Source organism: Echiichthys vipera (assembly GCF_963691815.1).
Source record: "Echiichthys vipera genome assembly, chromosome: 2".
Classification (NCBI taxonomy): Eukaryota; Metazoa; Chordata; class Actinopteri; order Perciformes; family Trachinidae; genus Echiichthys; species Echiichthys vipera.
Window position 1 is genome coordinate 7,820,429 of NC_139827.1, and position 18,376 is coordinate 7,838,804.

The 18,376-nt window shown below is 41.6% G+C and overlaps 1 protein-coding gene across 1 annotated transcript in view; it reads right to left on the reverse strand.

The window, feature by feature from the left end:
* LOC310958268 (protein sidekick-1-like) overlaps nucleotides 1-18,376 on the reverse strand; it is a 241,874-nt gene that overhangs the window by 60,134 nt on the left and 163,364 nt on the right. Inside the window, exons 15-18 of the mRNA XM_083929123.1 lie at nucleotides 14,974-15,110; nucleotides 13,432-13,579; nucleotides 4,223-4,363; nucleotides 1,295-1,476 (exon numbers count right to left, since the gene is read on the reverse strand). Coding sequence (XP_083785249.1) covers nucleotides 1,295-1,476; nucleotides 4,223-4,363; nucleotides 13,432-13,579; nucleotides 14,974-15,110 — 608 coding nt within the window. The remainder of the gene's footprint in view (nucleotides 1-1,294; nucleotides 1,477-4,222; nucleotides 4,364-13,431; nucleotides 13,580-14,973; nucleotides 15,111-18,376) is intronic.

The window sequence follows — 18,376 nt, forward strand, 5'->3', positions numbered from 1 at the left end:
GCGTGTTCCTCTGTGCCGCCATGTTTATTACAATCAACACACTATTAAGTATCATATTATATATTTATGGAGCAGCAGAGACACTCTTTATGAACTTCTCCCAGCTCATCCTGTAGCACCCCAAGGTGCTCCCTGGCCAGATGAGAGGTGTAATCATCAACCTCCAGCAAGACCTGGGTGGCCCTTGGGGTCTCCTCCCAGTTGGTTGAAGCTGATATGCCTTTGAGGGGATGCCTCGGGGGCAATGTTAACACAAGTCTGAACTGCATTAACTGGCTTCTCTCAAAGCTGAGCGCCTCATCCTACCAACTGAAGCCAGCCTGCCTGCCTGCGGAGGCACTGCTGCCTATAACTGTCTTCTCAGTCAATTTGATGGTCTACTCTACCTAATCACAGCTACAACCTGCTACCATTATAGAAATGTATCTGTAGTTTTTAGAGATATATGCGTCCACACAATTGCATCAAAATGTATTCCCATTAAATACAGTAATGCAACGGTTTTCTATAAATGCAAAAGTGTAGGTGGGGAAAATATAGCTTTCATACTGGTAAGATATATTCTCTTTCATAACAAAGGTTTAAGATCAGTTGATAAAACAGATAATTTACCAGCAACATCCTTCTATTTCCTTCTTTGGCGAAGGTCTGTTACTCAAGTTCACGGAGTCCGTTTATTAATGCTCTTCATAAAACCTTAAATCACCACCAAAGTAGACTCAGTGGGTATTATTTTCCATTTAACGACATGTATTCTATGTATTCTATTTCATCTTTTTTAAACTTTGAATATCCTTTTCTTTTGCACTTTGTCTCGATGCTTTTATGTAAAGCACTTTGAACTGCCTTCTTGCTGAAATGTGCTTTATAAATAATTTTGCCTTACGTTCTAAATGTGGAGGTCTTGCGTCTAACATGCAGGAAATAAGAAGACCAGCGTCTGGTACGTTGACTTAAAGAACTATCAACAGTCTATTAATCAGACAACAGTAGGGGATACAAATGTAACATAGTAACAAAGTGGGAACATGTGTCTGTTTGATGTGGGATCTAAGGACTCAAGGAGAAAAGATGAGCTTCTTTTGGGTAGTTAATTAAATTGATGTTCACTGAAAGTTTATGCTGATAATATTTCAATACTGGAATACTTTAAGTTCTGCAATATGTGTGTATGCATGGACTGCTGATTGACATAATGAAGTAACATTTCATGGTACATTTGCTTTACCCTCTAGGAACAAGAAATAAAACTTTCTGTGTGTGTGTGTGTGTGTGTGTGTGTGGCTTATCTCACCTCCCTGCAGAGTGTACTCAGTGACAGGGCTGCTGTAGACGCCCAGGCCGGCTCCAGTGAAGGCAGCCACCTGGATCTGGTATTGTGTCCAGATGATCAGATCTTTCAGCAGACAGTAGTTTGTCTCTGGGCTGCTGATGTTCTTCTCCTGGTAGTCCCCTGGCAGCCCTGCCAGACGGTACCTACACGCACGCGCACGCGACGCGCACACGCACGCACACACACACACACACACACACACACACACACACACACACACACACACACACACACACACACACACAGACACAGACACACACACACACACACACACACACGCACACACACACACACACGTAAATATGTTAGTAGCTCAACAAGTGTCATGGTGGAATAGACAGGCCATTCATTTTGGGGTTTGATGGTTCAGTCGCTCTTCCTTCTCACATTTAAAGAAGATAAACGCTGAATTGCACACAATATATAAAAATATGTAAATGCCTTTCAAGAAACTCCTCAACACTCTCCCCTTGTGCAGGAGGCTGTGGCCCATAAAGACCAAAACCTCAAGCCAAAAGAACATTTTCTTCCCGACTGCAGCTGGCCTCATCACGAAAAACCAGGGCCCCCGCTGATACTGACAACACTACACTACACTATACATTACATTAACGTGAAGTCTTCACATCTGACTCGGGGAGATTATCTATGCACATTGCACATAGTCTTTATAATGTATTTTATACTGTAAACACCTGCACATTCCATCCTCTTTGTAAAACATCGCTCTTTTCATTTAAAAAAACAGATATTATTCTTATTAGATAAGATTTCTAAGATTATTTTCTATTTTCTTTCTATTTTATTCATGATCTTGTTATTTCCAGAACTTGTTTTTTGGTCTTAATTTTCTCTGACTATGTTTATTGTTATTCATAGTAATACCAAGACGGATTACTTGTATGTAACATTTTCAGTGGCTTTGGACAAAAGCATGTAATGAGTAAATGTAACAAAACCACATCAAATACGTCCCAGGCCTGGAAATACTTTGCAAATAGCTTAATAATATAATAAGAATTAGGTTTCATAAGGGCTGGGACTGAGTATGATACTTTATCATACGTTTATATAATATTTTCTATTTCATTTGATACCAACTATGTGAATGGAAGAATCTCAGCACCCTGAACTGCCAACTCTGTCAAATACACCGCATTCAACTTCACCGCACCACAGACTGAATGGGTTGTAGCAGTTACGGTAGTGGGCCGAACGCACGTTGCAATGCTTGCTGCATTTAGCTACAAGCAAAACTGTACAGTCATGCTAAATGTTTTTGAAAGATCTGTGTACAAAAAAAGATTGAATGCACTTGATAAACTGGGTAATTTCAGTCGATACCTTCAGGATGTTGAGTACCGATACCCAGGCCTTGTCCTCACATTGCATATGCCTTAATACACATTTTAAAATAAACTGAAATTTCACTTTCACACAGTATCACATCTGAGAGGCAGAGAGGGTTTTCTATTGTTGAAGTGAATCATGTCAGAATCCCTGAAGAATAGTAAGAACCCTTAATGCCTGGTAGACATCTCTGAATAGTGCACCTTCAAGGCCTTCACTTTACTACATGTGATATAAATGTCCACTTAAAAGGATATATGACCCGACTACACAGGGAGGTGTAATACCACTTAGCTATTGTACATATCTGATGGAGCCGAATGAGGTAATAATCCACGTGTCAGCATTTTAATATGAAGCCTAGTCGGTGTAACTGGATATTCCAACGTTTCGCCAGCTGAGTCAGCGCTCTATCACACATGCACACTGTATACACACACAGGAAGTAACGCACACAAAACAGAGATACACAAAGCGAGGGGGCGCCAGAGGCTGACAGGGGATCTCTAGCGGAGGGGAGATAACCTCTTTCTCTTCTCTCTCTCCACCTGACACGCTGACACTCACACTGTGGGAGGAGGGCGGGGGACATGGGAGAAAGACAGCAAGGATGTGCCAGCTGATACAGCGAGGAGAAAGGAGACTCTAAAGGGGAGGGCAGGAGGGGTTAGAAGTTCTGTCCAATAGAGATGAAATGATACACTAGAGATGTGTGAGTATTCGTTTCCATTTTCAGCTGATTTCTGAAGTGGAGGCAGATAACACACTGAACGAGGATAAAGACCGGATAACTTCCACTGCAGTTATATGCAAATTTTCGAGTGAGGCAGCTGATGGCAGTTTGATTACACTCAGTGTGTTACACTTAAGGCATCAAAATGAAGGACAGTGGATGAAGGGCAGCCAGAGCATCTGTAAAGAGCGCTTGTGTCTGTGTGTGAATGTACATGTGGTATTTGATAGAGAGGGAGAGGGGGAGACATGGAAATGTATCCAAATGTATCAATATATATGTTGTTAACCTAAATAACTATTACATTTTCAGAGGTTTTCTCTAATCTACAGTGTTGAGTAATCACACAGTTATATCCTTTGATGGATGTTGCTTCTTTAAAATGTCAGAAAATAGTGAAAATGACTGTTACAATATTACAGAGTCCAAGGTTGACCATGTGAAATTGCTTATTTTGTCCATTCAATAGTCAACATTCAATATTTTTACACATTTCCAGTTGTACAAACCAGAAAAAAAGAAGCTTGTACCAGTCAATAGTTGGTATTTTTCCTTAATAAATAACTCAAATTAGTAGCTGATTTTTAAATTGTTGACAGGTTATTTTCTGGCATTCAACAAATAAATTACTAGACTAAATATTTCTTTAAACATGAATGATTTCAGCTGTAATACTTGAAGTCAGTTTGGTATTTTATAAGGTGTAGGGCTCCCAAAGATCTGGAAGATGAAAAATGAAGACTTTCCTTCACTTTTCTTGCCACTGGCGATCACAAATGCGTATGTTTTTGTGTATATATACACACCTGAGCACATATCCTCGGAGGACTCCGTTGAGCTGGGGTTCTTGTGGAGGCTGCCATTGCACCATGATGGACTGGTTTGTCCGCCCGCTGGCCACAATATTCTTTGGGGGAGCGCTGGGTGCCTCCTCCCTCAGCATCAATCTAACACACAAAGAAAAAAAAGAGAGAGAAATTGGTTAGATGTGTTTATTAGGCGTCTTGTGATGAGAATATCAGTACAGCTGAGGAAGTATGGAGCTAGGCAAGGCGTGTTTATTTTCATTCATTCATTCATCTTCAACTGCTTGTCCCTGTCGGGGTCGCGGGGGGCTGGAGCCGATCCCAGCTGACATCGGGTGTGAGGCGGGGTTCACCCTGGACAGGACGCCAGTCTATCGCAGGGCACACTGAGACGAACAGAGACGGACAACCATTCACACCTACGGGCAATTTTAGAGTCATCAATGAACCAAACACGGGCACGTCTTTGGACTGTGGGAGGAAACCGGAGAACACGGAGAAAACCCACGCAGACACGGGGAGAACATGCAAACTCCACACAGAAAGGCCCCAGCCGGGATTCGAACCAGGAACCCTCTCGCTGTGAGGCGACAGTGCTGACCACCACATATAGCACAATTCAAACAAGGTAATTCAAAGTACTTTACATACACATAAAAAGCATTGGAGAGAAACACAAAGAATAACATTTAAATAAACATAAAGGAATAAAAAAGGAATTTTCAGTCGTCAATTATGAATGAAGTAACATTTTCAAGACTTGTGCTAGAAGCTACAGTGCAGAGCAAACAGTTAATAAATTGTATTGTTTACTGAAAAGCAGCGGCAAACAGAAAAGTCTTCAGTCTTGATTTAAAAGAACTAAGAGATGCAGCAGCCCTGCAGTTTTTCAGGAGTTGAGCAGTTTTGCTTTATATCTGGTTCCCAACATATCACTTATATGAACAATTTGCACAGGAGCAGTGCATTAGGTAAGTGGACTTAAAGAGAATTTTACTCCATTTCTCTTTCCCAAGTAGCTTCATTTTGTCTCGTCTGGGGGTTGGACTCTACAAACACATTATCGTGTTTGTCACTGGAGATACACGGTACGGAGCCGCAACTTATTATAGAGAATCATCTCACAGCTTAAGCAGCGCTGATGAATTCTTATTGAGTTCTGGGCTCATCCCTCGTTCTCCACGTGTATCATGCAGATTCATTTAATACATTTGCTTTTCATCTCTGGCTACATTGTTCATTTGTTTCAAACAAACCGCCGCTGCCGCTGATGGAAACGTTTAACGCATCACTTCCAGTGCGCCAGAGGATTTCTCCTGGGAATGATGGAGCTGACACTGGGTGTTTAAAACAACTCATGTAAAAGCATTCACGAATTCTGTGTAAGTTGAATCACAACTGTATTTTATCCACTGGCAGCACAGAACAGTCATTTATTGTCTGTATATTGCAGATTACTGTTTAGATTCTGTTGTTTTTCTCTTTAACGTGATGTTTCCCCACTAATGTCACATTAACACACCAGCAGTCTTTGTCTTGGTAGTTTCTATTTCAATCTCAACCCAATATCCTCAGTAGAGCAGCGAGCAAGACATAGTTAATCACTATTAGTTGAGATTGTATTTTTATTTCTAGCGAGACAGGCTGATCCGTCGCACTCTCTGCCCTCCTCAACTCACTTCTGTCCCTCCAAACCTTTTCCCCATCTTTTCATTCAACACTTTGACCCCCTTCTCCATTTTTTTCCTCTCCCATTTGCAAACTTTCACCTTTCATCCATCATGTCCTTTGGCCTCAATTATTTCATCCTTCTATCTTTTACTCGTCTCCTTCCTTTCTCGTCTACGCTGTGAACCCCCCCCATCCCCACCCCTCTGTGCCCCACCCTTGATTAAAGCTCCCAGCCCTCTCATGGTTGGTAAAGCACACAGGCTGAGCTGGTCAGCCTCTGGCTTTACTGTAAGCAGCTCAGCTAACGTAATCAGAGCCATATGTGTTCACACACACACACACACACACACACACAAACACACACACACACACACACACACACTAAACAAATTTCTCCCAGCTTAAGACAGACTGCTACATCCGATGGTCTTTTCCCTTCCATGGATTATGTCTGGAGATTTACCCCCCCCCCCCCCTCTGTGCCCCATGTCTCGTTGAATGATTCTCTATGAGCTATTGAGCCATTAGCCGTGGTATGGCTCTCTGTATTTGTGTGTCTGAATCTGTATGTGCCTGTAAATGTGTGTGTACATCTATATGTGTGTGTGAAAGTAAGGGTGTGAAAGCTGTTAGCTGGAGACTTGCGCAGGCGGATATATGGCACAGGCCAGTGGTTTTACAGCTGTGCTTTACTTCCATTAGGTTAGACACTGTCAGACGGTACCAGGTGCTGCAGGCATACACACGTACACACACACACACATAGGCTAATGGGCCTTGTGTGAATGAGATGGGCATTAGTGTAGCAGTCTGGAAATAGGGTATACATAATCCTCAACTATGCCTCTGCTTTTGACTGAAATTGATGATGCACATTAATGCACATTCATATACTCACGCTACACAAACACCCACACACTCATACAGTACTGAACAGATGTGGATTCATTTGACTGCAAGTAAAACTCACACAAGTGCACAGTGACACACTTATACAGGAGCTACTTGTGAATTGCCTTGATTCCCTTTCGACCATTTACGGGTAAACATTTCATACAATGGGTTCAGTATGAGGACATCCACTTCACGTCAGAGATCGGATAAACATACCCCAACCCACCCAAAACACATCCAAACATTCATACCAACAGCCATACATGTACTGCAACTAAACAAATCAAAGCCAGAACCGAAACTTTGTCTGAACGCTGCGTGACACACTTTCTCTGTCCCTTGTTATTGAGGAAAAGAGGCTATTTTCTGCAGGAGATTTGCAGGTTTTCTCATGTGTATGTGTGTGGGACATGTATTTTGCGAGTCCTTATGCTGTGGGAATTAGTTAAAGTTTTTATCCGTGTCATTCTCCATAGTTTAATGCCCACTGGCTTTCTCTCTAAATCCACACACACACCGACTCTTAAATTTAATGGTGTTACCGGGATGTTAAATCTGCCTCTATTCAGGATACAGTACAGTAAAATTTAGATCCAGCAGGAGCAGGGAATAGAGGGAAATGAGCAAAGGGCGACGGGAATAAAAAAGAAAAAGAGAGAACTCAGATGTGACATGATTGGGTAAAAGCAGCCGAATAGATGAGCTTATTTTCTTCTTGTTTGACACTTTAAGTCTTGTCTACTTTTAATGTTGTGCTGTTTTGCCTGTGGCTAAAAGCTGCACGAATGGAGGAGGCTGACACACTAAAGAGACTCTGTTGGGAAAAAAGAGAAACTTGATGCACATTCTCACAAGGAGGAGTGTATCGGTTTGGCTAATTCAAGGCTGATTAGAGCTTTCACAAACGATGAGCAATCGATGGATGTTATTGCCAGTCACAGCCGATTACCCTCTGTGCTGCTGAAAATAAACAAAAACATTCTCGCAGAAGCTTTGTCTCAGTGTTTCCCAGGTGGCCTTTCCAAGTAGCTTTGAATTCATCATTCATTCATTCATCTTCAACCGTTTGTCCCTGTCGGGGTCGCGGGGGGGGGGGCTGGAGCCAATCCCAGCTGACATCGGGCGTGAGGCGGGGTACACCCTGGACAGGATGCCAGTTCATCGCAGGGCACATAGAGAAGAACAGAGACAGACAACCATTCACACCTACGGGCAATTTTTTAGAGTCATCAATTAACCGAACACGTGCACGCCTTAGGACTGTGGGAGGAAACCGGAGAACCCGGAGAAAACTCACATAGACAGGAGAACATTCAAACTCCACACAGAAGGACCCCAGCCGTGATTCGAACCAGGAACCCTCTCGCTGTGAGGCGACAGTGCTAACCACCACCCACCGTGTCGCCCAGGCTTTTTTTATTTATAGTGCCAAATCATAACAAAAGTTATCTCAGGACACTTTACAGAATATGTATAGACCACACTCTATGACTTATTTATGATTTACATAGACCCAACAATTCCTCCATAGCAATGAAAACCTTCCCTATAACAGGCAGGAACGTTGGACAGACCCTGTTCTATGGAGGACGGACATCTGTCCTGACCGGCTGGGAAGGAAGAAAAGAAGAGAGAAAGAGAGAAAAGACAAACAGATGGACAGAGAGAGAGACAAAGACAGACAGGCAGACACACTCCCAGAGATGCAAGCAAACCACAAAAGTAACAGTGACTATAGTGATAGCTAAAGCAATGTGAATATCACTTACAAGTTATGACAGTTAATACAACAGAACAGGAAGAAACAGGCACAGCTAGAGTGACAGGGCACAGCTTGGAAAGTGTGCAGGGATGTTGCCATCATAAACTGTACCAACAAACATTTGGTGTTGTGTTGTAACATGAATAAATATTTGCATTTGGTAATGTCAGTCTGTAATTTCATCACTTTAGCTGTTGCTGAACTATCTGAACAACTATGTTTGGACAAGTACACTGTGCAATGCTTTAGCTCATGATTAAATTGACAACCTGCAAAACGAATGCAATTCCCATGAGCCTAAGCAGTATTTCCTGTTTAGTTCTAATAAGCAAACTTTAGCAGGTTTACACACTAAATAAAGATGGTGAACATGATACAAATGATACCTGATTTTAGCATGTGCGTATTGTCATTGTGACGTTAGCATTTTAGCCCCTATTAGGTTACGTTTTGGGACCTTGGGAGTGGTTATAAATGATTTTAGCTGTGGAAAGTTTCCATCATAGTATCGTTTTACAGTATGCATGTTTTTGTATTAGAATAATTTACCTTTATTGAAAAAGGAAGAACACGTTTCCTACAAAAAAGGCTGGCAGGAATATAAATCTTAAAAATGGCTAACGGTTGACTTGAATCATGAATGTGTAACATAAGACCTTATTCTATAATATCGATGGTTCATCCTTACCTACTTTAACCACCTTTCACCTTTCTGTTGAAGTCGTGGAATGTCTTATTAAATGCCATGAGGCTTAGATCACTTGGAGGGCACAGCAGTTTCAGGTCTATTCAGTGGAAAGGGAATAAAGGCTGACCCTGTTATTTTGCAGGCTTATTAAATAACTCGAATTAACTCTAACCACTATTAGAAAGTTTGTTAGCTTTTATTAAATCCTTTTTTAATGAATTTGTATAAAATAATTCCACGCACTGACACAGGAATCGAGTTCAAGGTAAACAGTTTGAAGCTAGATCGCTCTCTACTGAAAAACTATGTTTTCCATTTAACTCAGTAAAATCAGTTAGAAATACGTGTCAGGATTCAGGTCCTGTCAGTCTCTTCCCTCTTCCTTTTGTGTGAGTTGGTCTCCCTCTGTCTGTTTCTCCCTGCATGTGTCTTTTTGAGCTGATAGGCGTGGTTACGCCCAGCTGTGGCTCGTCTGCTCATCAGCGCAATGGATAAAAAGACCGTATTGCTATTTCGTGGTTTGTGTCTTTCTCTTGGTTGGCTACCTACTTTATGATTGTGTTCCATTTCCGTGTTACGTTGGTTTATGTCAATCGTTTCTTTGCTTCTTTTGTTATAGTTTCCAGAGTTCCTGTTCTCCACCACCCGTTTGTGTTTCGTCTCCTGATCCCCACGTTTGGTTTACCCCTCGTCTTCACCCGGACTCTGCACCTGTTCTCCCGTTCCCTGTTTTTTTTTTTGCTTCTTGTTTTTGTTTATTAGATATCTGTTTAAATCTTACTCGGTGTCCTTGTCTGCATTTGAGTGCTGCTTCTCGGAGTTATTCCCCGCACAGTTCACGACAATACAGGCATTTACAATACAGTTTAAATACTGCGGTAGGAGCTGGAGGGCGTTACTGGGGAAAGGGACGTCTAGAATGCTCTGCCTTGCCTGCTGCCCCTGTGACCTGGCCCCGGATAATTGGATGAAAATGGATCTCATTAACTTTTTTTTACATTACATTACATTACATCCATTTGCATGTTTAAACTAAATATCTGTGGTGTTCCTCAAATTAACTTCAGTCTAAGTCCGACCAGTTTCCGATTGGGTGGGTTGGTTACATGCGAGTAAGCTAATGAAGCGTGGAGAAGAGTAAAGAGCTGTTTAAGAAAGTTATTCATCCTGCCTTTTCTTCTCATTAACAGTGATCCAACCACCACATATGTCATAATTACACATGCCTTCCATGGTGAGGTACTGGGTAATGTATCATACTGACCTCCAATAATTTATAATCAGTCACTTTCTTATTTGATTAAATTAAACACATATCTATCAACTGGTTTGGAGCTAACAAGGCTATGCATGGCTGTAAACAGAGTAGAAGGAGTAAAGACGCTAACCGGAAAAATAGACAGATGTCGTCAGGAATGTGATTAATTTGGGCAAGTTTTAATTGTTTTTTCATGTCAGCTAGTATTGGCCATGTCTCATGCTGGCCGGAGACAAAGACAAATTAGTATAATATTCAGGAAGACGTCGACAGCTGATCAGTCATGCGTGTTGAATATTCGCTGATGACATTTTAGCTTTTCATTAGCTTTTTGTTATTATTTATCTGAATTCACATTTAGATATCTGTTTATAGAAAATTAATTTCTCAACTTTAACTCCATTCTCAAGTCTCTAATAAAAACATAAACAATGGCTCCTCAGAAGAGGCAGTGTGGCCCGGATATCTGCTGGCTACACCAGAAAGCCAGAAATATAGACCGTTGCCCCCAGAGGCTAGATCTGTAGACCGATAGCCGAGGTGTAAATAAATCCCTCACCATGCTACAGTATAGGCACCTCCAACATATAAACACAGATGTATAATTCAAGATTAACATGCTGCAAAGCGCAGGACAAATCTCCTGTACATCTTTAAATCTCACAAAGCTCCTATAGCATTCATTTTTTACTCTATTAGTGTGCGCTTGACAGAAAGAAAGAGTGAGAGTATTTTATCACACATCCAGTGTGAAAGTCTAATGTGTTCTGATGCTGACTGAACAGCTGGAATTTAATATAGAGCAAAGGCAAAGAGAATTGAGACAGATGCTTTAAACTTCTGATGATGCTCGGAGTTCAAGGCATTAATGCATAATCTGTCTTTCCTCTGTAATGCTTCCTCTTTAAAGATGGTAATGGTGTCAGTGTAGGTCATGCATGAACAACTGTGTGTGTGTGACACTCCAGATGGTATAATTGGATTCTCTGTGAGGGTTTCTGCATTTAGGGGCAATGTTTGCAGCTTTGATCACATTCATTCATATACTCTTAGTGGATGTCCATCTCTCAGGACACTTTTTCCTAGCACCCCTGTTCCCTCATTTGAATAAGTGAGGCAGCGTAATGGTTGTGAGCAACAAGAAAAAGAAAAAATATGTATGAATATGTTGAGCTGTTTTGATAAAGATCCCAATCAGGACAAGAACAAAATGGGAGAGTGCAGAAGCAGCTGGAAGTTCAAACTTTAATAAGGGCTTTTTGTCATCAATATTACACGCTTCTTTTTCACTCTCTGCCCCATTCCTTCACTCTGCCCACATTACTGCATTTTGTCATCCTTCTCATTGCGAGCACAGAGCTTCAGCGGGACATTTCCCTCTGCCTCGCTCTCCTTGTGTGTGCAGCACGCGCCTTGGCATCTGCGGCTGCTAATGTGCATGTCTTATCTAGGCAAACATCCAGCAGATGAAAAGCAAAGTGTACTTGGTTACGTTATGAGACAAACACTAAAGAAGAGACATATCCATCTGCTCTGATACACTGACAAGTGATGAGTTGTCTGTCTGCCAGTCTTTCATTTAGCAAAGCATCAATGCAATCTATTCTCCAGAGCCACTGACAACCAACTTTGGACTGTGGACTTGGCTGGATCCAAACATATACTACTACATGCAGAGGAAGAAGAGTAATGATAGACAATCAGGTGAAAACGATTCAGGAGGTCTGAGGTGTGTGAATGTGTTGATGGCAGCGTTCACAGCTGTTGTTGTTATTGAGCATCTATATGGCAGAACCACAACTGGCTTCAGCCTGTGGTCACTCTCTTCAGCCAGACAAAAAAACAGAAGTGAGTGTGTGTGTGTGTCTACTTTATAATACAGGGAACACATCTGTTGTATTGAATGCGAGTGTCAGAGAATTGGTGAATGTGAGTATTCAGGGGCAATATTGTGGGGAGGCCTTCCACACCTCCTCCAACCCTCTTTCACTTTATCCAGCTCCATCAGCGCTAAAGCATAATTACCCCCATTCATGTTTTCTCTCGGGAACATACAAACACACACAAACGTGCATGCATGCACACACACACACACACACACACACACACACACACACACACACACACACACACACACACACACACACACACACACACACACACACACACACACACACACACACACACACACACACACACACACAAATATCTGCACAACAATCTATTTACTTTTCAGGCCAAATTACACTCCACACACAGAAAGGCAGAACAGTTAATTTCATAATTTTTGCTGTTTAGTTCACTGTATGTAACAGAAGGGGACTGGCAGGGAAAAACACACACACACACACACACACACACACACACACACACACACACACACACGCACACACACACACATCACGTAGACATCTACAGCACGGATGTGATTAATATAAATTGCTCACTGCTAAGGAAATTGATTCTTAACAAAAAGGGATGCTTTGTTTTTCCTCACCTTCACATTAAACACACTCATACACATTGCACATTCTGAATCCCATGTCCTTGTGCATGCTCATAGCAAGACAAAAACACACACACACACACACACACACACACACACACACACACTTAGATTCACAAATTAGAGCGTGTGGGTGTGTAAACACTATGCCTTCTGACTGTAGAAAGGTTCCAGTGTATTCATTCCCAGTTTGTGTAAGGCAGTGTGACCAAGTCTATTACACAGAGGTGGAACAGGGTATAGAAAATTGAGTTTGCCTCACACATCACAGTTTGTTCTACATAAAAAAAAAAATAGGTTCATGCTTTTGGGAAAACGTCAGTGAAATGAGAGTGTGGCTTCACAGGGAGAATTGTGAAATATGTGTTTTATAAAGCTGGTCGCCACGAGTATGTGTCCCACATGCGTATGCATTAGATGTATCTCTTACCTCTGCGTCTCTGCGCTGTACTGACCCCTGCCCACTTGATTGACAGCACAAAGCCTGAACTGATAGGTCCTGGCAGGCGTGAGCCCGCCCACTGGTACCTCGGTCAGCACAGGATCGACCTCTGATAGGTAGATCTTCCACGGTGAGTCTAGACAGAGGACACAAAGATAAGAGGCTGATTGAATCTGGCTGTGGCAGTACAAACAGAGACACAGGGACACTCAGGACCCATAAATCAAAAAGCAAAAGAAGGGAGAAGTAGATAAAAAAGCGAGGAGGGAAGGTAGACAGGAAGGGGGGATAAGAGAGAGAGAATTATAAAGAGAAAAAAGTACAACAGGATGCAATAAGAACGAAAGTTTGGAGGGAAGAGGGGGATTAATAAAGAAACGCAGATGCCTCTGTATAGTGTTGCCAGCTTGTTGCCAGCTTATCGCTCAGTCTTTCACTTGAAGATACCACTGACAGTTTCACTGTTATCATCGCACCAGCCACATGCGTAGCGGTGTAAGTGAGAAGGATGGTGTGTGTGCCATTTAAGGCCAACCCAGTGGGTGTATCAGAGTCATTGTCTGCTATCAAAATTCATTGTATTTCTAATGGCCCATTCTCTCTTAAATACAATCTGAAACATGAAATATCACGCACACGCACACACACACACACACACACACACACACACACACACACACACACACACACACACACACACACACACACACACACACACACACACACACACACACACACACACACACACACACACACACACACACACACAGCTGGTAATCATTTTTTCACTGTCTGGTTTCAGTCTTTACTGAAATCGAATAGACTATTATTATTTTGGAGTATTTTTGTAAACGCTACAGAGCAGCTGTTGATATGGTGACAGAAGGAAACTTGAAGTCATATTCCTGCTGTTATCTGAAAGAAGACGACTTTAAATGTCAAACTACATTACAGTAACATTTGACATACAGTATGTCCATCAGTCCAGCTCAGACAGTCACATCACAATCAAGTGCTTGGCTCTGCATGTAAAGTTCACCAAGCCATCAGATTAGCTTCCAACAGGAGCAACAGCAACTCTATGGCCGTCTCCCTCCAATCTGTTTCTCTCGTCGTTCTATTACTCAACCCTCCCTTCTCCTCGCTCCCTCTATTTCTCATTTGACAGAGAGCCAGCCTGCTGTTAAAACATCTGTGGTATAGAAAGGGTGAGAGATGGAGAGATGGAGAGAGAGAGACAGAGAGAGAGACAGAGAGAGAGAGAGAGACAGAGACAGAGAGAGAGAGAGTGAGAGGGGGTAAGGGTGGAAGGAAAATAAGAGTTTATTTATAGCAAACCTGGATGTACATTTACGCAGCAACACCATTCTCCATATGTCTGCCTCTTGTAAATGAGTGTGTGTCAGTGCCTGGTAGACAGCAAGTGAACAGCTGTTTGTCGCTCAGGGACTATAAAATACCCCCGGACACACACACACACACACACACACACACACACACACACACACACACACACACACACACACGTACTGTTTTCAGAGAGCTCCAGCAGGTAGTACAGAAGTGGGGAGTTCCCATCAAAGGGGCGTAGCCAGGACAGGAGGACGGAGCGGGAGTCGGAGTCATTGAGGCGGGCCGTCAGGGACCGAGGAGAGTGTGGCAGCTCACTGAACACAGAAAAAACAAGAAAGAATATCAGATCTGTGTTTGATCATACTTGTGTGACCGTTTCCTGGAAATACCCTCATTTTGCTTTATTGTCTGGTACGATGAAAAGATTGATACTCTCAAATCTCTATGGAAGATATGAAACTGACAAGTTTTACATTTTCTGTTTTGTTCAAGGGATTAAACAAATAAAGAAAGCATATTTATTTATGAACTTCAAAGCTGCTTCCTGTCTGTCGAAGAACTCATTTCATGATATGGTTAATAAAGCACTGATTGGTTTAGGACCAAAATGCATTTCTGATTTCCTGCCACATTATGAACCATCCAGACCTCTCAGGTTGCCAGGGACAGGTCGGCTTTCTGTCCCCGGAGTAAGAACAAACCTGGAGAAGCAGCATTGAGTTTTTATGCACCACATATCTGGAATAAACTCCTAGAAAACTTCAGGTCTGCTGCAACTCTCAGCTCTTTTACATCGAGACTGAAGACTTTTCAGTTTGAGGATTTAATTATTCAAATAATTATTAATTTATTACAAAGCAATGTAACTTCTATTCCCGTATTTTATACCTGTCTTATTCTGTTTAAGCTTGATTTTATCCTATGTTTTATTCTATTTTCTTAATTATGAATAAATTATTCTCTTTTATTTTATGGCTGTTTAAATTGCTCTGTAATGTTCTATGTAAAGCACTTTAAAATTACCTTGTTGTTAAAATGTGCTATATAAATAAACATACGCTGCCTTGCCTTGTTAGGCAGATTTTTTTTTTTACCTTCAGACAGACACAGGTTAACTGTTTCCCCTTCAATCTTTAAGATAAGCTAACTGGCTGCTGGTGGTAGCTTCATATTTACCACTCAGACACGATACCACTCTCTCGTCTTGGCATTAAACGTCAATCTTCTTATTTCACATTTGGCAAGAAAACTAATAAGCGTATTTCCCCGGACAAAAGAGTGTTTCTGAATATGTCACCACACACCTATGCTTCATAAAGAGGTCAGTGACAAAGTGCTGAGACTTTTCATTACACAGATATTTGTTTCCAGAGTTTTGTTTTTTGATTAGATATGGAATAATGTTGGCTCTGACACCTAGCTGGGTTCCTGGGTCTGATTCAGGATCAGTTCCAGGACGTAATATCTTTTAAATACGGCTGTGGTTTTCATATTTTACTGTTACATTTTATTCAGTACGGTCCGCAGCAAATATATCTCAGCACATCTATTAAAAAAAATTCCGCCAAACATTTGTCCTTCCCCTGTGGATATTTGTGCATCCCCGCCATGTGAATAACAAAGGAAGCATAACAGATATATTCACAAAAGCAATAAATAGTGTCCAGACATTTGATTATACCAATTTTAGTGCACTTAGCACTCTTCCAAAAACTGTTGGAGTGAAGGAATGGGAAGCAGATCCCAGTGTCGCTCTGTGTGAAGGCAACAGGTGCTAGCAGAGATAACAGGAGTGAAAATATGAACTGATCACATAAAAAGGAATAAAAACGCTATATTTACACTGAAAGAATAATGAAAGAAGCGTTCCCTTGTGCATCCATCACAGTACATTAATTAATTATTTCTAAACGATCACGGATGTTTGTTTCTACTTTGACAGGCTATGGACTCTTCATTTTATACCGTTAAAATAGATAAGATTTACTTCTGCTGCGTGCGGTTTTTCTAATATTCAAATGGGTATGAAGTGAGAAATTGAGGGGAAGAGAGAGAGAGAGTGAGAGCAAGAGAGATATACCGTATGAAGATGTAATTTTAGAGGGGGAGGGAGAGTCGCCCTCCACCAAGAAGAACCAAGGGTAGCGGTGAATGAGGCGGAGTGGGAGCAAGGCGAAATGAGAATGATGTGTTCTTTTCTGAGCTGACATGATCATATTAATTAATGGATGAGCTCAGAGAGTGTTAGAGCAACTACCTTCAAACAGCCCACACAGAGCACACACACACACACACACACACGCACACACGCACGCAGAGACACACACTCACGAACACATGGATGGGTCTTGCGGGAGTTGAACCAATAACCTGCTGGTAATTAGTCCGTCTCCTCAGCCGCCAGCGTCTGTTAACCTCCGTGACCCATTGATACTGAGCTAACGAGAATGTCAGTCACACACGTGTATGCGCGCGCCCACACATCCACGTCCGCACACACAGACGTACAGAAATCCCTTCGTTCCTCATTTGTTTTTGCACAGCCATAAACAGAGATTCACTTCCTCCCTCTGGGTTTGACATGTGTAACCTCCCGTTGCTGTATAATTCAGAAGGATGTGGACTCATGTTCTATCGCTCTCCTACCCTGCAATTGTATTAATATCTCATAAGTGCCTTTTATAAATATATTATACAAGTATCTATTAATATATAAAGGCCAGTACCTGATAGTGTTCTCTCACAGTGGCTGTAATGAGGCTGTGTAGGTCAGAGCGTGGGATACTCTTGAAATATCGGTGTGGTGTCTATCTTTAAATCTGCTCATACCAAACCCACAACGGGATACGTTTGACATGTGTTCATGCAAACCACATGAATGTATGCACAAATACTGTACGTACAAATTTTACACAAAGACTTATACGGCTGCGGTTTCACACAGCAGGGAGTTTACTCCATAAGTGATAGTAGATATGCCCTTACACTTCCATTGCTACTGTCTAATAATAACTCACACTGACACATTTTCACACCTTACAGTTTAATGATATAGAGAGTTTAGAGAGTGTCTGGCCCCTGACAGAACTTGGCTATTATGGGAATCAAGCAATTATTCCATTAGACAACTGCTGAAAAAAGCTGACACTAATGGTTTCTATATGTTTAACTGTGTGCTAAATGACCCATGTGTTGCTTCGCCTGATTTATGCTGTGCAAGGTAAATATATTTTTTCTATATCGCTCAAACCCAGAAGCATCCTGTCAATTATATCTGCGATTTGAATCAGCCGGTCTGCTAGATATGGATTGACTTTGTTGTTGTTTTTTTGCATTAAAAGTCAAACCCTTTAGTGGCTAATCATGAAGAAGAAAACAATTCACGTGCCTGTTCTGTATTTCACAATATACATACGTCAATACCATACATACTGTAGCGGCATGGATGTGTATTGTTGCATTGCTGAAGAAACTGTGAAACAGTAACTGAAGAGAGCAGAGCTATAAAGCACTTTAATGATATGTGGCAAATACGTTTAAAACAAAATACATACTATAATCAGGTTTTATGGAGTTCACA